Source organism: Mizuhopecten yessoensis, unplaced genomic scaffold (assembly GCF_002113885.1).
Source record: "Mizuhopecten yessoensis strain PY_sf001 unplaced genomic scaffold, ASM211388v2 scaffold7635, whole genome shotgun sequence".
NCBI lineage: Eukaryota > Metazoa > Mollusca > Bivalvia > Pectinida > Pectinidae > Mizuhopecten > Mizuhopecten yessoensis.
Genome location: NW_018407146.1, coordinates 256,081 through 278,082, shown reverse-complemented (window position 1 = coordinate 278,082; position 22,002 = coordinate 256,081). Strand labels below are relative to the sequence as shown.

Here is a 22,002-nt window from a genome sequence, read left to right as displayed (position 1 = left end):
TTAGTAGTTTACCGTTTGAAAAATTCAAAAGATGGTCAAACCTGTTCATATTCCTTTGCATTGTTTTAAGAGTTAACAAACAAAGTTAGATATACATATGATAGCCAATCAGGTTCCAGTTTTACTGATTGAGGGACCTCTTCACAATTTAAAAATGAAAACAAACAAAAGAGCATGTCAATCATAACAATGTTTAAAAACTTTTTTTATTGCACTTTGTCAAAAGGTCGAAAATATAAAGTTAAGTGAACTATTAAATCATAGCTACACAGTTTGTACTTATATATAGACAATTACACTAATGAAGATATACAGACAGCACTGTTATACAGAAGTTTGTACTGATATATAGACAATTACACTAATGAAGATATACAGACAGCACTGTAATACAGAAGATATACAGACAGCTCTGTAATACAGAAGTTTGTACTGATATGTAGACAATTACACTAGTGAAGATATACAGACAGCACTGTAATACAGAAGATATACAGACAGATCTGTAATACAGAAGTTTGTACTGATATGTAGACAATTACACTAGTGAAGATATACAGCCAGCACTGTAATACAGAAGATATACAGACAGCACAGTAATACAGAAGATATACAGACAGCACTGTAATGCAGAAGTTTGTACTGATATATAGACAATTACACTAATGAAGATATACAGACAGCACTGTAATACAGAAGTTTGTAATACTGCTTGGTAAAAAGTAGAACAGAAACTTCAAAATATAAAAATGGAAGTCAACAAATGCACTCAAGTATATGATATAACCAACTTAAAAGGTAAATCACAGGGTAAGTGTTAATCTCACTGTATCATTTCCCCAATTAACCTAATGATGAAATGATCGACTCAAATATGTTCATCAGTTGAGGTGACACAAGTGTCCTAGGTTGTAGACAACAGTTCAGATACAAACAGTCAATACAACAGTCTCTAACATCTTACAAGTGTCTTGTTTGTTTTCTCCAAAAGCATAATGTTGAGTCATGGCAGTGAAATCTGAACAACATCAAAGATGAAGGTTGATGTGACCTTGAGAAGATGTCATGGTGACATAGAGTTGACTTAGAGTTGACTTCAAATGGGTTTTTTCCCCTGAGATCTTGTGATGCTATTATTGATGGAATCATTGACAAAGTTAACAAATAAGGTCAAGGTTGATGTGACCTTGAGAATGTTGTTGTGGTGCCGTTGATGAGGGGCTGATCGACAAAGCTGACACTACAGGGACTACTAGACTCACAGGGAGCCTTCTCCAACTCTAGCATGACCAGTGTGTTGAGTCGAGAGTTACCGTGTAGGTAGGGCCGCGGGACATACATCCTCACCTGAGGTCCCGCTGTGGGCCAGTAACGACCTAAGTTGATCTCACCCTCCAACAAAGCTTGACCCTGCAATTGACACAATGCACAAATAGTTTTAGTGGTAATTCACAATTTTAGGAACATCTTGCATTTTCTCTAATTTACCAAAGTAAAAAATTCAGGTTCCATCTAAACGATGTCATCTGTCAATTCATATTACACTACAGATTATAATTTTGGACTTCATTGACCAGAAAATTAGCATTTTTGGCACTTAATTGGTGTATATTTATATACATGAGTATTGATGGCTGTAATGAGTCCATCCTACATGGATGCACACATTTTTATCTAGGTTTATACATTATATTTCCAGTGAATTACATGTCTTCAAGAAATAATACATAAATAGTATTAAGGTATCCCTACAGCTTATCCCTCTGGTAAGGTACAAGGGTTCCATATTGTTCCATAAGAAACTGAACAACAATATCATGTGACATAGACAAATAATATTATATAGAAGCTATTGATTCTCTCTGTTGTGACTGACCTTTGACCATCCAGTCATGTCCAGGTAGGTATCCTGGGGGTCTCCACTGATGGTCAGTTGTCCGACATATATAGAGGGGACCCTGGTGTCTGGAACAGATGTGGATCCTTTCCTGTAATATACAAGGAATTCTAATATAACACTAAAACATAATGGAAAGTATGAGAAACTGAGATTTTAAAACTAGATCTGTCTTTACGTTTATTCCATATATATGTTCTAATATTACATGTCCTGATGTTATATGAAAGGGATACACAAATATTATTTAAGTCTTTAATATTACAACCCAACAGCATTAACAGGTATTACAATAATACATAAACATTTTAAGCAACACAAGGAAAATCAGCCTCTTTTTTATTTTATTTTCCTTTACTCTCATGTTTGAACATACCATTGAGCCAGCGTGGTCGTGTCAATGTTCTCTGGTAAAATAGGAAAGATAACCCAATCCTGGAGTACCTCACCTCCTAGTGTGACATCCTGTATTATCCCCTGTAAATATCAATGATCATATTCAATAAACAGGGGAGATAACCCAATCCTGGAGTACCTCACCTCCTGGTGTGACATCCTGTATTATCCCCTGTAAATATCATTATCATACTCAATAAACAGGGGAGATAAACCAACCCTGGAGTACCTCACCTCCAAGTGTGACATCCTGTATCATCCCCTGTAAATATCATTGAGCATACTCAATAAACAGGGGAGATAACCCTATCCTGGAGTGCCTCACCTCCTAGTGTGACATCCTGTATTATCCCCTGTAAATATCATTATCATACTCAATAAACAGGGGAGATAAACCAACACTGGAGTACCTCACCTCCTAGTGTGATATCCTGTATTATCCCCTGTAAATATCATTGAGCATACTCAATAAACAGGGGAGATAACCCTATTCTGGAGTACCTCACCACCTAGTGTGACATCCTGTATTATCCCCTGTAAATATCATTGATTATATTCAATAAACAGGGGAGATAACCCAAACCTGGAGTACCTCACCTCCTAGTGTGACATCCTGTATTATCCCCTGTAAATATCATTATCATACACATTAAACAGGGGAGATAAACCAACCCTGGAGAATGTCACCTCCTAGTGTGACATCCTGTATCATCCCCTGTAAATATCATTATCATACTCAATAAACAGGGGAGATAAACCAACCCTGGAGTACCTCACCTCCTAGTGTGACATCCTGTATTTACTCAATAAACAGGGGAGACAACCCTATCCTGAAGTACCTCACCTCCTAGTGTGACATCCTGTATCATCCCCTGTAAATATTATTATCATACTCAAAAAACAGGGGAGATAACCTAATCCGGGAGTACCTAACCTCCCAGTGTGACATACTGTATTATCCCCTGTAAATATCATTATCATACTCAATAAAAAGGGGAGATAACCTAATCCTGGAGTACCTCACCTCCTAGTGTCCCATCCTGTATTATCCCCTGTAAATATCATTATCATTCTCAATAAACAGGGGAGATAAACCAACCCTGTAGTACCTCAGCTCCTAGTGCGACATCCTGTATTATCCCCTGTAAATATTATTGATCATACACAATAAACAGGGGAGATAACCCTATCCTGGAGTACCTCACCTCCTAGTGTCACATCCTGTATTATCCCCTGTAAATATTATTATCATACTCAATAAACAGGGGAGATAACCCTATCCTGAAGTACCTCACCTCCTAGTGTGACATCTTGAATTATCCCCTGTAAATATTATTATCATACTCAATAAACAGGGGAGATAAACCAACACTGGAGTACCTCACCTCCTAGTGTGACATCCTGTATTATCCCCTGTAAATATCATTGAGCATACTTAATAAACAGGGGAGATAAACCAACCCTGGAGTACCTCACCTCCTAATGTGACATCCTGTATTATCCCCTGTAAATATCATTATCATACTCAATAAACAGGGGAGATAACCCAATCCTTAACCTTATCATTTAATTTGGTTCAATCCATCATAGTCAAATCGAAATACTACACTGAATCACTGTATCTTCTTCTTTAGTATAGTTGACAGGGGTTGGAACTTACTTTGAGGTTTTCTGTCAAGGCTCGGCCAACATTGATGTGACCCTGATTCTCAACCAGGATATCCAAAACCTGTCCTTTCTTTCCACTTATTCTCAAAAATGGATCTTTTTCCCGAACAACAATGCCAATGGAGGTCTGTAAGTGTATAATATAAGACAGAAGTTTGTCAAAAATTAAACAAATTGACACAATGAGGTTGAATAACATTATTTTTGATGTAATTATGTCTGAACGTATAGATTTTAGTTTTGGAAAAAAGCAATGCTGGTAGGACAAAGGCAATGTTTGGAGGACAAAATCTGAAAAAAGGAAATGTTTAAGGTCTAAAGACTACATTTGATTGAAAGAGGCAATGCCTTGAGGATGAAAACATTAATTGTTTACTTGCAAATGCAGGCATCACCTACAGTGTTTAGGTTATCTGATTGCAGTAGACATTGTTATAGATAACAGATGTATAAATAACACCACTTAATTTCTTTGGTGTCCTCAATCTAAGCATACTCGCCAGCATATCTAAACATGAAATGCTTGTATACACCAGTCTGGTGGGGACCCTGTCTGAAGGGGAGAATACTCTGTTTGATATGGGAGAGAACTCTGTCTGATACGTGTATTGGGGATTAAACACTGTCTGATGAGGGAGATGTATATCTCTGGTGTGGGCAAAAACTCTGTCCGATGTGAATGATAACCACTCTGTTCAAATTGTGTAGAAGCTGTAAAACTTACATTGTCTAACATAACATATCTCCTGTCTCTGACTCCAGACACCTGTAAACTTACATTGTCTAGTATAACATATCCCCTGTCTCTGACTCCAGACACCAGTAAACTTACATTGTCTAACATAACATATCCCCTGTCTCTGACTCCAGACACCTGTAAACTTACATTGTCTAGTATAACATATCCCCTGTCTCTGACTCCAGACACCTGTAAACTTACATTGTCTAACATGACATATCCCCTGTCTCTGACTCCAGACACCTGTAAACTTACATTGTCTAACATGACATATCCCCTGTCTCTGACTCCAGACACCTGTAAACTTACATTGTCTAACATGACATATCCCCTGTCTCTGACTCCAGACACCTGTAAACTTACATTGTCTAACATGACATATCCCCTGTCTCTGACTCCAGACACCTGTAAACTTACATTGTCTAACATGACATATCCCCTGTCTCTGACTCCAGACACCTGTAAACTTACATTGTCTAACATGACATATCCCCTGTCTCTGACTCCAGACACCTGTAAACTTACATTGTCTAACATGACATATCCCCTGTCTCTGACTCCAGACACCTGTAAACTTACATTGTCTAACATGACATATCCCCTGTCTCTGACTCCAGACACCTGTAAACTTACATTGTCTAACATGACATATCCCCTGTCTCTGACTCCAGACACCTGTAAACTTACATTGTCTAACATGACATATCCCCTGTCTCTGACTCCAGACACCTGTAAACTTACATTGTCTAACATGACATATCCCCTGTCTCTGACTCCAGACACCTGTAAACTTACATTGTCTAACATGACATATCCCCTGTCTCTGACTCCAGACACCTGTAAACTTACATTGTCTAACATGACATATCCCCTGTCTCTGACTCCAGACACCTGTAAACTTACATTGTCTAACATGACATATCCCCTGTCTCTGACTCCAGACACCTGTAAACTTACATTGTCTAACATGACATATCCCCTGTCTCTGACTCCAGACACCTGTAAACTTACATTGTCTAACATGACATATCCCCTGTCTCTGACTCCAGACACCTGTAAACTTACATTGTCTAACATGACATATCCCCTGTCTCTGACTCCAGACACCTGTAAACTTACATTGTCTAACATGACATATCCCCTGTCTCTGACTCCAGACACCTGTAAACTTACATTGTCTAACATGACATATCCCCTGTCTCTGACTCCAGACACCTGTAAACTTACATTGTCTAACATGACATATCCCCTGTCTCTGACTCCAGACACCTGTAAACTTACATTGTCTAACATGACATATCCCCTGTCTCTGACTCCAGACACCTGTAAACTTACATTGTCTAACATGACATATCCCCTGTCTCTGACTCCAGACACCTGTAAACTTACATTGTCTAACATGACATATCCCCTGTCTCTGACTCCAGACACCTGTAAACTTACATTGTCTAACATGACATATCCCCTGTCTCTGACTCCAGACACCTGTAAACTTACATTGTCTAACATGACATATCCCCTGTCTCTGACTCCAGACACCTGTAAACTTACATTGTCTAACATGACATATCCCCTGTCTCTGACTCCAGACACCTGTAAACTTACATTGTCTAACATGACATATCCCCTGTCTCTGACTCCAGACACCTGTAAACTTACATTGTCTAACATGACATATCCCCTGTCTCTGACTCCAGACACCTGTAAACTTACATTGTCTAGCATGACATATCCCCTGTCTCTGACTCCAGACACCTGTAAACTTACATTGTCTAGCATGACATATCCCCTGTCTCTGACTCCAGACACCTGTAAACTTACATTGTCTAGCATGACATATCCCCTGTCTCTGACTCCAGACACCTGTAAACTTACATTGTCTAGCATGACATATCCCCTGTCTCTGACTCCAGACACCTGTAAACTTACATTGTCTAGCATGACATATCCCCTGTCTCTGACTCCAGACACCTGTAAACTTACATTGTCTAGCATGACATATCCCCTGTCTCTGACTCCAGACACCTGTAAACTTACATTGTCTAACATGACATATCCCCTGTCTCTGACTCCAGACACCTGTAAACTTACATTGTCTAACATGACATATCCCCTGTCTCTGACTCCAGACACCTGTAAACTTACATTGTCTAACATGACATATCCCCTGTCTCTGACTCCAGACACCTGTAAACTTACATTGTCTAACATGACATATCCCCTGTCTCTGACTCCAGACACCTGTAAACTTACATTGTCTAACATGACATATCCCCTGTCTCTGACTCCAGACACCTGTAAACTTACATTGTCTAACATGACATATCCCCTGTCTCTGACTCCAGACACCTGTAAACTTACATTGTCTAGCATGACATATCCCCTGTCTCTGACTCCAGACACCTGTAAACTTACATTGTCTAACATGACATATCCCCTGTCTCTGACTCCAGACACCTGTAAAACTGTGTTTATGTTGTGATCTTTCTTCAACACATGTCTGTACAGGGCAAATCCTTGGTTCTGAAATTGTAAGCAGAACAAGATGTCTTTTCCTCTGACTGTATGATATTCAAAATGTCATCCTCCATGTTTACAGCTGGTCATTAAATCATTGGTTTCCATTAATGTACTAGGATATATAGGATCTGACATGATCGAGTTTCCATTTCATTTCATGCAACCTTGAAATGTAAAATGCCGCCATTTTGACTCCAGTGAGTAAGTCTGTGACGTCACGTACTTGTCCTAGGCGTGACGTCACAATTGAAACCATTAAAACTTACAACCAATCACAGGGCTGATAGGTCATATTACATGGGTTAATACGCAAAAACATATGACATGGGTATATTCACTGGATAACACAGTACATTATGTGATAACACAGTACATTATGTGATAGCACAGTACAGTATGTGATAACACAGTACATTATGTGATAACACAGTACATTGTGTGATAACACAGTACATTGTGTGATAACACAGTACATTATGTGATAACACAGTAAATTGTGTGATAACACAGTACATTATGTGATAACACAGTACAGTATATGATAACACAGTACAGTATGTGATAACACAGTACACTATGTGATAACACAGTACATTATGTGATAACACAGTACAGTATGTGATAACACAGTACACTATGTGATAACACAGTACATTATGTGATAACACAGTACATTACGTGATAACACAGTACATTATGTGATAACACAGTACATTATGTGATAATACACTATATTACCAAACAAATAAATGTGTTAAACAGTAGTGTTATACTTATTTTCTTAATTAATAGAAATGTTACTTCAATCATTTTTAAACTTTGTTTCCAGCTAAATATATTTGGACAGTGGTACAGACGGACACAGGATTCCTCCTCCCCTGGATAGCTAGAAAACCAGATCATTCACCGCTTTCACAACAACACTGAGAAGAAGACTTGAACTTGACTTAACACTGTTTGAAAGAATTACCTGTCCAATGGCCTCCATTGTGAGTGGATGTGTAGAGATCACCCCACCTGTAGGGCTGAGCTGTGGGAGGAGGTCTTGTACAGTTCCAACCTGATCAACAAACAATCATCACTTGTTTTCTTCAGTATGGAAATCAATGTACACATGTATCAATTGTCATCATGATTGGATTACCTACTGTAGATATATAATGGGACGGAGCATCTGTAATGATTCTCACAGCATTTTAACCTTCAGTACAAATACTGTAAAAATCAAATTCACTTTTAAACATGAGTAGCAATATGATATAAGATAGGAACACATGATAATGTCTTGTTTACTTCTGATATTGATCGGACATAGTTTTGTTGCTGTAACTTACAAACTTCATCGGGACTGTACCATACTTGGCCTTTTGTGAGGATGTAGGAATCGGTATGTCTGGTAGGGTGTTGTACTAGGAAAACAAAATTGTAAATTTTAGCATATACCGATAGCTAGTATGACCATACAGTGTAAGTAACAGGAGAAGATCCAGAATTTAACAAAAATAAATCAATTATTTTATGGTGACTGTGGATCACATGCCAAACATACATATATAGAGGTCTATAGTAATTTAGAAATCCATTAATTAGTATATATTGTATAAATAACCTCTTATTTAATATCAATCCCACTTACTGTTAGGAAAGATGTTGGCCTGCGTGGGGTCTCAATGTCAGAGGAAATTAGAGCAAAACTCCATTTGGATATACAGATGATGAGAGGTATTGCCAGAAACAACTGATTGTTGATGTCATGATTGTCAATTTGGTGTCTTTATGGTTTACTTTAGAGATTTTTTTTGTATTGAATCTAAGAAAACTATCCAGAGAAGCTTTGTTTTAGACTTTGCCCATTTACCTTTGATATGACCTGTCTGAGCGTGTGGTACTTGGGAGTTATGTCCCCTGCCTCTGTTAAGGGTGCATCATAGTCATAACTTGTGGGAACTGGCTCAAACAGTGGGAAAACAAAGTAATTAGCTCCTGTAAGAGAATAGGAAAGAAATATAGGTATCAAATATTTTCTCATTAATTTCTGCCAAATCTGCAAAAAAAAAAAATACACAAATATAACTGTGTTCCCTTGTATTTCAGGTTAAATAATGTGATAAAAAAAATACATGAAATTCATTGTCCACCACCATCATATTGAAATTTTGTAGTTGAACTGGAATGTCAATTCAGCGTTTTGAAAGACAAAATTAATTTGATCCATTTGGCCTTCATTTCTCCATCACACACTATAGTGTTCCTATATATCATATAAAAATGACTTTTTTTTAAAAATAAAGATGAAAACATCTAAAATCGTACCATTCCAATATCCAAAGTTTGTTCCTCCCTCAAACATGTACCTGAAATTATAAGGATTTTACACTCTGTAGAAATTACAGCACAAGGATTTTACACTCTGTAGAAATTACAGCACAAGGATATTACACTCTGTAGAAATGACAGCACAGGCTGAATAGCAGTTAAGACTATATATATATATACAATAAAAACATACATTTTTCAGATCGTCCGCTAGGCCTTTCTGCCTTCTAGGGTTTCTTCAGGCTTACAACTGTAAACTTATATTGTCTAACATAACATATCCCCTGTCTCTGACTCCAGACACCTGTAAACTTACATTGTCTAACATAACATATCCCCTGTCTCTGCCTCCAGACACCTGTAAACTTACATTGTCTAACATAACATATCTCCTGTCTCTGACTCCAGACACCTGTAAACTTACATTGTCTAGTATGACATATCCCCTGTCTCTGACTCCAGACACCTGTAAACTTACATTGTCTAACATGACATATCCCCTGTCTCTGACTCCAGACACCTGTAAACTTACATTGTCTAACATGACATATCCCCTGTCTCTGACTCCAGACACCTGTAAACTTACATTGTCTAACATGACATATCCCCTGTCTCTGACTCCAGACACCTGTAAACTTACATTGTCTAGCATGACATATCCCCTGTCTCTGACTCCAGACACCTGTAAACTTACATTGTCTAACATGACATATCCCCTGTCTCTGACTCCAGACACCTGTAAACTTACATTGTCTAACATGACATATCCCCTGTCTCTGACTCCAGACACCTGTAAACTTACATTGTCTAACATGACATATCCCCTGTCTCTGACTCCAGACACCTGTAAACTTACATTGTCTAACATGACATATCCCCTGTCTCTGACTCCAGACACCTGTAAACTTACATTGTCTAACATGACATATCCCCTGTCTCTGACTCCAGACACCTGTAAACTTACATTGTCTAACATGACATATCCCCTGTCTCTGACTCCAGACACCTGTAAACTTACATTGTCTAACATGACATATCCCCTGTCTCTGACTCCAGACACCTGTAAACTTACATTGTCTAACATGACATATCCCCTGTCTCTGACTCCAGACACCTGTAAACTTACATTGTCTAACATGACATATCCCCTGTCTCTGACTCCAGACACCTGTAAACTTACATTGTCTAACATGACATATCCCCTGTCTCTGACTCCAGACACCTGTAAACTTACATTGTCTAACATGACATATCCCCTGTCTCTGACTCCAGACACCTGTAAACTTACATTGTCTAACATGACATATCCCCTGTCTCTGACTCCAGACACCTGTAAACTTACATTGTCTAACATGACATATCCCCTGTCTCTGACTCCAGACACCTGTAAACTTACATTGTCTAACATGACATATCCCCTGTCTCTGACTCCAGACACCTGTAAACTTACATTGTCTAACATGACATATCCCCTGTCTCTGACTCCAGACACCTGTAAACTTACATTGTCTAACATGACATATCCCCTGTCTCTGACTCCAGACACCTGTAAACTTACATTGTCTAACATGACATATCCCCTGTCTCTGACTCCAGACACCTGTAAACTTACATTGTCTAACATGACATATCCCCTGTCTCTGACTCCAGACACCTGTAAACTTACATTGTCTAACATGACATATCCCCTGTCTCTGACTCCAGACACCTGTAACCTTACATTGTCTAACATGACATATTCCCTGTCTCTGACTCCAGACACCTGTAAACTTACATTGTCTAGCATATCATATCTCCTGTCTCTGGCTCCAGACGCCTGTAAAATTATATTGTCTAACATGACATATACCCTGTCTCTGACTCTAGGCACCTATATATTTACATTGTCTAGCATATCATATCTCCTGTCTCTGCCTCCAGACCCCTGTAAACTTACATTATCTAACATGACATATACCCTGTCTCTGACTCCAGGTACCTGTAAATTTACAGTGTCTAGCATAACATATCCCCTGTCTCTGTCTCCAGACACCTGTAACCCCTGTCTCTGACTCCAGACACCTGTAAACTTACATTGTCTAACATGACATATTCCCTGTCTCTGACTCCAGGCACCTGTAAATTTACATTGTCTAGCATAACATATCTCCTGTCTCTGACTCCAGACACCTGTAAACTTACATTGTCTAACATAACATATCCCCAAAGAAGCCCTAGAAGGCAGAAAGGCCTAGCAGACGATCTGAAAAAATTATGTTTTTATTCTATATTTTATAATTTTTATTCTATATTTTCCTTCGCAAGGACTTATTTATTTATAATCTACTATATATATACATATTATCACTGTGTACCAACGACCACCATTTGTAAGCTACTTCAGGTTTAAAGCCTCGGACTTTCCAACTCTCCATTGATTTGACTTGTTTTAATCGTGTACAATTATGTGCAAAAATGACTTTGTATTTAATGTTCTTTAAAGCATAAAAAAGACAAAGGTACATGGCGTTTACAGTCCAGTAGAACTAGTGGCACAAACTACAACAGACCAGACATCTTACTAAATATATACAGTGAGGACTGGTCCAGTTTGTTATATGGCCTGGATCATATTCCAGACATGAACATGAAATAGTGAGTGTAAATTTATCTGACCCTCATTTAGAGCTCTTTGCAGCTCATTACCAGAAAATCCCTCGTTTTTCAAAAACACTTTTGTAGGTCCTCTGCCTAATTGCGGGTATTTGTATTTCCTCTGTGCGTACACACTGAAATGAGAATAAACTATGGCCATTACAGCTGAGATTAATTCAGACATAAACCGACAGAGTATAAACATTAGATGCCCAGACTCACATGTTAACGTTCGCCCCGTAACTAAGCAGCTCGTCGAGATCCTTGGCGACATTAGCTGTGCTACGGACCTGGTGTTTAGACCCCCAGTAATCCAGCCAGCCAGTGTAGTACTCTGAATTCACCTGTAATAGACATTCAAATCTAGGAGATATCTTGGCCCAAAAAACACACTAGATAGATAGACAGATAATTAGTAGACAAATTAACAGGCTTGATTGTCATGTCTTTTTTTACATCAATATCAAGTGGTTTTTGAATGGTTTATGTTAAAACACAATTTGTTACTTTTACAAGTTTTCAGTCAATTAATTTAAGTGAACTTGCTGATTTTCCTAATTTTTTATGTACTTTTATTTGAATTTTCATTAATTGTCACTACAAAAAACTGTTCAATTAATTGAATCATGTTAATACAATGAAAGTTTCATTATTATATGATATAAATTGTACATATTTAACAGTATTTATTTTTTTCTAGAATATAGAACTGCTAATTTACTGCAGTAAATAATTAAGGTAAACTTTGTTTTAAGGCTGAATTTAAATTTCCTGGTGATCCCCTTGTCAATACAGTATATGTAGATTAAAATGATCTCGAGGACATCAGCTAATGATAAAGTAACTTACCAGCGGACCTTTAGGTTCAAATTTCCTCTGATGTTTAAATTTATCAGTTGGTTTTTCATATTCTGAAAATGTGAGCAGACTCTATGTGGTATTTTATAGATCTTTACTGGAGTTTTAGTAAGCATGAACATCTTAATTTGTGCTTGACAGCATTTGTATCTTGTAACATGGTTGGCACATAAATCCCGATGTCACCAATATACTACTTTAAACGATCACATTTTTTTGTCCTCTGGATTTTGGCTTTTTACAACAACTTTACCCAGTGTTAAATTTTCTGACATATATTTATCAATATTACTATAAATACATACTATTTTTTCAACTCTATCTGAATTCACCCTCTTAAGGGCAGATCTTGATTGTTAAATGTTGTCTTGCCTTTCTGTTACTTAAAAAAGGAAAGGTTATACGACAAACTTGAGTTGATAATAGACTGCAGTGACCAGGTAGTTCACTTCATAAATTTTAACTCTGAACCCCGATCTCCTTTGCTTTCATAGTCCCCAGCCTGTGATACATGTACAGTAATTTTATTTCTAGTGAACGATTTTCCAGTTACAACGAGTATTATCCTATCTCTTACATACAATAAGATTTCTAGTGAACGATTTTACAGATACAACAAGTATTATCCTATCTCTTACATACAATAAGAAAGTTTTTTAACCTTTCCATCTGAGTATTAATCTACTAAGCCTCCTACCTGTGACTCCAAAGTCTATAGTGGAGTAGACTCCGGGTATCTTGCCACACTTAATAAACGGGTCAATAGCATTGTCTGTAGTGAAGAGAACCACATCCTTGCCCAGGTGAGAAATTACCTTGTCCCTCAAGTGTTCTGTGTAGGTATGGTCGCAGGCAAAATAACTCCCGTACTCATTCTCTATCTGGAAGATAAAAATATTATACACTGAAAATCATGAAAAACTTTTTAAAAAAAACAAGAGGTCCAAAGGGCATTACAGTGTAACAGTCACTTGAGAAAAGGACAGTATCAGAATTGGCCAGAGGTTGGTGCACTGTTACAACATTGAGCAAATGGATGTAACAACTTTCATAAGCCTCAGTCTTTCAGTTTTTTAACAATTAAGTTGCACAGATTTTCACTTGTCAATGTTGGTGTAAATCGGATTGCACGTAAGTTTCAGAGTAGTCTTCCAAAGGTTTTACACTGTGTGAACTCTTATGGCCGCCCCTTGGCCACCTGAGGGACAGTCCCTTCCTGAGTAAAATTTCTGATCCTTATTATCTAAGCATCATTTTAAGAAATGTCGGTGAACATCCACCTTTGAGTTACAGAGAAGCAGTCACCTGAGAGGTGACTTAAAAATCAAACTAAAAAAAACCAACATCTAACACCTCTGGCATCCAAAAATGAGACCACTTAAATCTTGTACCAGATAGGAAAACTTACCAGTATAGTGATGACGAGGAAAACCTACCGATATAGTGATGACAAGAAAACTTAACTGTATAGTGATGATGAGAAAAACTCACCTGTATAGTGATGATGAGAAAAAACTCATCTGTATAGTGATGACGAAAAAACTAACCTGTATAGTGATGATGAGAAAACTTACCTGTATAGTGATGACGAAAAAACTTACCTGTATAGTGATGATGAGAAAACTTACCTGTATATAGTGATGATGAGAAAACTTACCTATATAGTGATGATGAGAAAACTTACCTGTATAGTGATGACGAAAAAACTTACCTGTATAGTGATGATGAGAAAACTTACCTGTGTATAGTGATGATGAGAAAACTTACCTGTATATAGTGATGATGAGAAGACTTACCTGTATAGTGATGATGAGAAAACTTACCTGTGTATAGTGATGATGAGAAAACTTACCTGTATAGTGATGATGAGAAAAACTCACCTGTATAGTGATGATGAGAAAAAACTCATCTGTATAGTGATGACGAAAAAACTCACCTGTATATAGTGATGACGAGAAAACTAACCTGTATAGTGATGATGAGAAAACTTACCTGTATAGTGATGATGAGAAAACTTACCTGTATATAGTGATGATGAGAAAACTTACCTGTATAGTGATGATGAGAAAACTTACCTGTATAGTGATGATGAGAAAACTTACCTGTATATATGGTGATGATGAGAAAACTTACCTGTATAGTGATGACGAGAAAACTTACCTGTATAGTGATGATGAGAAAACTTACCTGTATAGTGATGATGAGAAAACTTACCTGTATATAGATGATGAGAAAACTCACCTGTATATATGGTGATGATGAGAAAACTTACCTGTATAGTGATGACGAGAAAACTTACCTGTATAGTGATGATGAGAAAACTTACCTGTATAGTGATGATGAGAAAACTTACCTGTATAGTGATGATGAGAAAACTTACCTGTATAGTGATGATGAGAAAACTTACCTGTATAGTGATGATGAGAAAACTTACCTGTATAGTGATGATGAGAAAACTTACCTGTATAGTGATGAGAAAAATCACCTGTATAGTGATGATGAGAAAACTCACCTGTATATATGGTGATGATGAGAAAACTTACCTGTATAGTGATGACGAGAAAACTTACCTGTATAGTGATGATGAGAAAACTTACCTGTATAGTGATGATGAGAAAACTTACCTGTATAGTGATGATGAGAAAACTTACCTGTATTGTAATGATAGGACCACCATTTACGTACAACAGGGGCTTCACCTTCGGCATGAGGACATCAAACCATTGATCCACATAATGTATGTAGGCTGTAATAAATAATTCACACCTTAAAAACGTATCTACGCTTTATCTTATCAATTGAAAAAATAAATATGCACATAGATTGATTCCTTTTTTTTTAACTTTTTTATTCTTCATCCACATACTTGCCAACATTTTAAATGTCCATGGGGAAGATTACGCTCAGAATTAAACAAATAAAATATGTGTATGTACACCCTAGGGGAAAATCAACACTTTTAAATGGCATCTTTTGAGCTGTTCTTTTAGCTGAAATCATTAGATGTTATAATATAGGAATAGAGGAATAGTTTAGCAAATTCAATGGTTGAAAATGCTCAGTTTTAGGGTCCCAAGTCTTGTGTCTCCCTCCAAAATCTGCAGAGTTGGCAAGTATGCATTCATATATTTTTACAGGTAAATCAGACAGAAAAATACTATAACATTGGTATGTCCATCATGCAAAGCAAAAAATGTTAAACTCATGGATTGAAACTTTCATTCCGTTCATTAAGATTCATCAACAGTAAAAACAGGTGTTCAGCTTACATGTGGAGTAATATGTGACATCAATCTGGTGTTAACACGTTTCAAGTCACATAGTGTTGACTATCAATTGTCAGCACAAATGAAGTCTAATGAAGCTAGGCTTTAAACTCTATAATTAGAAAATTATTCATGCCCAAATAACTTCACTCTGAACTAAAGTACCTGAATTGGATACTGTTCTGAAGCAAGAGTACAACAAACACAAGTGTAACGGTAGAAAACACTGAGAATCTAGCGATAGAACTATAGACTCACGTGTAACGGTAGAAAACACTGAGCATCTAGAGACAGAACTATAGACACACGGGTAACGGTAGAAAACACTGAGAATCTAGAGACAGAACTATAGACACACGTGTAACGGTAGAAAACACTGAGAATCTAGCGACAGAACTATAGACACGCGTGTAACGGTAGAAAACACTGAGAATCTAGCGATAGAACTATAGACACACGTGTAACGGTAGAAAACACTGAGAATCTAGAGACAGAACTATAGACACACGTGTAACGGTAGAAAACACTGAGAATCTAGCGACAGAACTATAGACACGCGTGTAACGGTAGAAAACACTGAGAATCTAGCGATAGAACTATAGACACACGTGTAACGGTAGAAAACACTGAGAATCTAGAGACAGAACTACAGACACACATGTAACGGTAGAAAACACGGAGAATCTAGCGACAGAACTATAGACACACGTGTAACGGTAGAAAACACTGAGAATCTAGCAACAGAACTACAGACACACGTGTAACGGTAGAAAACACTGAGAATCTAGCAACAGAACTACAGACACACGTGTAACGGTAGAAAACATGGAGAATCTAGCGACAGAACTAACGACACTTTCAGTACTAGTGCTGTTGTAATTGTGACTCACTTGAATCCATCGATCTAAAAACTGTTTTAGGATTTTCCTTCAGTATCCAAGCTGGTAAACCTCCCTTTAAAAAAAAGAGATGATAAGAATTTCTCACTAGTTAAAAACAAATGACATAACACCACTCTGTCAGGTCTGAGTCATTGTCACAGGTCAATTTTCCTTGGACTATAATACATAATTCATGACAGCATTGTGTGGTAATCATAAAACAATGTTGCTTTGGTCCCTTTTTTTTTATTTATAGTTCATAATTTCACTTATGTGACATGGGTGAGCATGCAATAAGACTACTTCTCATAATGGCCTATCATTGGGTTAAGGAGATAAACTATCTCATGTCATGTATTCATGAAATCGTTCTCATGCTCAAGCATGGATTTTGCACCCAAACCAACTTTGTTGTTACTCACTTAAGTCATGTCAAACGATCAAAAAGTCAAATGTTAACCTATAAAACATTATTTAGCTTAAGTTTCTTCATTTCTTTCTCCAAAGTACTGACAAAATTAGATTTTATTATCAATTTATAAACGGAACAAGAAATTAGGCTTGAGCACAAAATCCAGGCTTGAGCAAGAGAACGGTTTCATGAATACAGGCCCAGTTCTGTATGTCCTCATACCTACACAGGTATCCAACTTTAATAGCCTCAAAATCATAACATACATCATGATACATGCTGTCTTTGACCTATCATTAATTAGTCAGTATATACTTACAAAGTCCCAATAGACTAACAACTTAATATTCCCACTCAAATGCAATACCTGTCAGAGTTACATTACAAAGTTCCAATCAATCTATATGCCTTTCAGTCAGTATATTGCAAACTGTAAGTCCCGCTAAGTTTATTGACCTTTCAGCAATTATACTTACAAAGTCCCACTCAGCACAGATAAATGGCCCAGGTCGGAGTATGACCAGTAGTCCCACACCATGGGCCAGAGTTATAAACTGGACAAAGTCTTGCTGACCAGTGAAATCATACACACTGGCCTTACTTGTTTGGTGAATGTTCCAGGGAATATACCTACAATCAGATCATATCTTTCTTTTAATCATATTTTTAAAATGATAAAACTGAAAATTAATCAAACTGACATACATAATTACATATTTGCAGTCATGTTTTGATAGTGAAGTGTTTTAAAGGAGCAGTATATGTATACTATTGCAGTCGATTTCAAACAGCTATTTATTTAAAACTTCAGTACCAGTCTGTAGACAAGACTATCTCAAACAGCCGCTATATATTATTCAATTATAGCCTTTGGCTGAGGTCAATACCTGGATTTATCAACCCGGGAAAAGATATATTAACCGAGGATGCAGTATTTTTTCTAAGGTCGATAAATCCAGGTATCAACCAAAGATAAAGGCTACAATTGTTTTATTATTTTCAAAACAGCAATGTAGGCAATCTGAAGAAAAAAAACACAACAAAAAAGCTACGGAAGCGGGATACGTTTGGTGACAGGTGATAATACTTGCCAACCCTCCCTATTTAGGAGGGAGACTCCTGATTTTGGACCCTTTAATTTAGCATTTTCAACCTGTCAGTCATGAATTTGTTAAAATATTCCCATATCATTTCGTCTAAAAGAACAACTCAAAATATGTCATTTAAAGGGTTATGTTGTCACTAGGGGGTATATAAATTATTATATTTATGTTTTAATTTTAAGCATGCAGAATCTCCCCCAAGGAAATTTCAAAAAGTTGGCAAGTATGGCGTTACTGTAGATATTTGTTTTCCAGTTTGTTTGCCTGTTGGTTTTCAACGCCCTCGCTGCAGCTAAGTTCATTTATGAAGACGTTTTTTTTATTATCATTTTTTCCCAAACAGCTAGATCTATTTGTAGTAGATCTTGACTGTAATAATCTTAATACTCACACTTGTATAGCATTCAGCCCTGCAGCGTACATCTTGAGGAGTCTGTCCAGCCAGTAGTCCTGAGGTACCCGACTGTAGTGGATACTTCCGGACACATAGCGGAACGGCTTCCCATCCTTCAGGAATGTGTTCTTGTCATAGTCTATTGTGAAATTTCTTACTGGAGCCTAATACAGAACAAATATAAACACATCAAGACACATTTTAAACAAGGCAAAGTATTGTGAGCAACTCCTTAGTCCCCTATCACTGAGCAATTTACTTTTGGTCACAGTGGTGTTATTTGTAGTAGGGCATGAGACTGCTAACTGATAAGTACTAACTTAGAAAAGTTGCCAATTGTAGATGACAAAGTATATGAGATATGAACCATACAAAGTGATGTACACAGAGAGTGAACAAAGGGCCATAACTCTGTATATATTTGGGCATGAAACCTGATTCAAGTTTTTGACACTCTGCCACCACAAGAGGTGCTCATATATAAAATATAGAAATTGTTAGTGGCATGGATGAGTGATATACCCTGGACAAAGTGATATGTAGAGTACAAAGGGCCATAACTCTGTATATACTGGGCCATGAGACCTGATTAAAGTTTGTTACAATCACCCATCCAATGAGGTACTCACAAACAAAATCAATGTAGTTGACAAGATTATATGAAACAGGTATTCTTCAAACAACGAGACATTCAGTGAATAAAGGGCAACAACTCTGTAAATAGTGGGGCACAAGACTTAACTCATTCACCCCTGAAGACACATTTTAACTCCCCCAATTTAAAGGATGGAATAGTTCATTATGAAATTTCAGGGGTGAATGAGTTAATGAATACAGCAGTGTAACACTGCCATCCAAAGTGGAACTTGCATATAAAATTTGGCAATTGTAGGTGACGGAGTATATGGGATACATCCCAGACAAAGGGATGCACTGTTACTGCTTAAATGCCTGGCAATGTGCAGACCTATAGGCCCTTTGTGATCTGGTAGCACCAGTAGGGAATCTATTTTTTCATTCAAAAACTGTTTTTAATCAACCTTCTACAGAGCTTTATATCATATGACTGAGAGAAAAGATTACAGGACTGATATGCTATCTACCTGTAGTATTGACTTGGTATCTACCATACGTTAGTGTGTACGATTAACACAAGGCTGCTAGGCCATCATACCAAAAACCCATCAGTCTATATTAACACACCTAAACCCATCCTAATGACATAACACTGGGTCAGAGTATCAGACAGGTAGATTCAAGTTCAATTTCTTATTAGATTGACATGGTTTTAAGAAATTGATTTTTTGAAAGGATTTTTGTACTTTAGGTTTACTGTAAGAAATCACTTTATCTGCCATAATGTTTGAATATACTGGATGTCAAAACATTTTTTCATGCTGATGTAGGAAGATGCGCCAAGGACATATGACATGATTTATCAAAGGTCAGACAGTCACTAAACCAACTATCTGATAACATGTGTCAATCTTAGTACTGCAGATAATAAACTTACCTTCACACTACCCGATAACAAACTTGAGTACCGTACTACTATACATACTAGTTAACATGTACAGAAAATAAGGATCAAATTGTTATAAGTCTGATTTACACACTATTGGAAGAAAAAATCTTCACCTCTGTAAGAAATACCTGTTACGCTTGTACATCACTGAATGGCTGTGCCAATATTTACCTGTGAAAGCACTAGATGACAGCAGCAGGCTCCTGTGAACATCAGCAACAAACTCCGCCACTTAGATGTTGCCACCATTTTGAATGTGTCACCTGATTTGTCATTTGTGGAGGTGTTTGATAAGAAAAGTATGTACTGTACTGTTGTACACAGACACAATGTGACATGGGGTAAAACAAGGGACTGATTTCTCCAGAAAAAGGTTGAGATACAAGTATTTGGCAAGCAAGCTTTACCTATATTAAGTTTACCTGTTACTGAATTCACTTCAAATTTGAAATAAAAGTGGAATGTATCTGAAGATTACCATGACATATTTTTCCAAAGAAATATTCTAATAAAATTGAAAACTGAGTTTAAAACAAAACTTCCAAGTGAGAACATCATATTTTTCATGATTAATAACAAAATTCTCACATTTTCTTCTCATGAATGTGGAAACAAATGTCATTTCACTATATATAAAATACTGTCAAGACTCAATTTTTTTTTTTTGTAAACAACACGTCTCCCCTATTCAGCTGCACACTGTCTGTGGGTACTATATGTATCTTTTAAGACGAAGAACCAGTACTAAATCATGTCTCCCTTCACTAGAATGGGAAAACCAAAGCCAGAATAATATGATAAAAATTAATTTTGAGAAATTGAAATAAAAGTTCTAGATCTCTTCAAAAAAGTCTTTGAGAGGTGATTTCTTTCAAAGAAATTATCTTGTTTTTTTTTCTTCTTAAAGATAATATAGTAACATATCAATGTGCAGGTCTTTTAAATAAAAGAGAATGCTACATTGAAATTAAAATATTCAAGGGAGATAACTCAAATAGAATTTACAGGTACACTTTATTTATTTTACAACAATTATGAAACAAGTTTTTACAACTTATATTAATCACTCTTGTTGGCCCAGATGTTAGCGCACGGGGATCTTATTGTGGGAAGAAACCGGAGTACCCGGAGAAAAACCCACGTGGTCGGGCAGGTAACCCCATACCTTTTCACGTCCGATCGGGGAATCGAACCCCGGCCATCTTGGTGAAAGGCAATTGCGCTATCCACTGTGCCACCTGACCACCCATGAATTTACAGGTATAATGTTTCAGGATGCATATATCCTTAAGGGCGATCATTCTAACAAAAAGCACAGGTACAATGTATAAAGATGTAACATATTTCCTCAGGGGAGACACTTCTAACATCAAGCAGAGACTTAATGTTAGGT

At 37.1% G+C, this 22,002-nt stretch overlaps 1 protein-coding gene across 3 annotated transcripts; it reads right to left on the bottom strand.

Annotated features, from left to right (window-relative positions):
* Window positions 1–177: 177 nt before the first annotated feature.
* On the bottom strand, window positions 178–20,864 carry LOC110454035 (beta-galactosidase-like). Of its 3 annotated transcripts, XM_021503356.1 has the most exons (17): window positions 20,781–20,864; window positions 19,082–19,248; window positions 18,064–18,217; window positions 17,185–17,248; window positions 15,680–15,774; window positions 13,726–13,909; window positions 13,020–13,081; window positions 12,393–12,514; window positions 9,534–9,574; window positions 9,079–9,203; window positions 8,555–8,629; window positions 8,191–8,280; window positions 7,116–7,223; window positions 3,954–4,088; window positions 2,274–2,374; window positions 1,877–1,988; window positions 178–1,410 (listed from the first exon to the last, which is right to left on the bottom strand). In XM_021503356.1, the coding sequence occupies exons 1-17, from the start codon at window positions 20,856–20,858 to the stop codon at window positions 1,171–1,173; spliced, it is 1,953 nt and encodes a 650-aa protein (XP_021359031.1). In that variant the 5' UTR covers window positions 20,859–20,864; the 3' UTR covers window positions 178–1,170. The 3 variants fall into 3 exon arrangements, with proteins under 3 accessions (XP_021359031.1, XP_021359033.1, XP_021359032.1); XM_021503358.1 differs by lacking the exons at window positions 178–1,410; window positions 1,877–1,988; window positions 2,274–2,374 and adding an exon at window positions 2,760–2,918; XM_021503357.1 differs by lacking the exons at window positions 178–1,410; window positions 1,877–1,988; window positions 2,274–2,374 and adding an exon at window positions 3,602–3,706.
* Window positions 20,865–22,002: the final 1,138 nt, after the last annotated feature.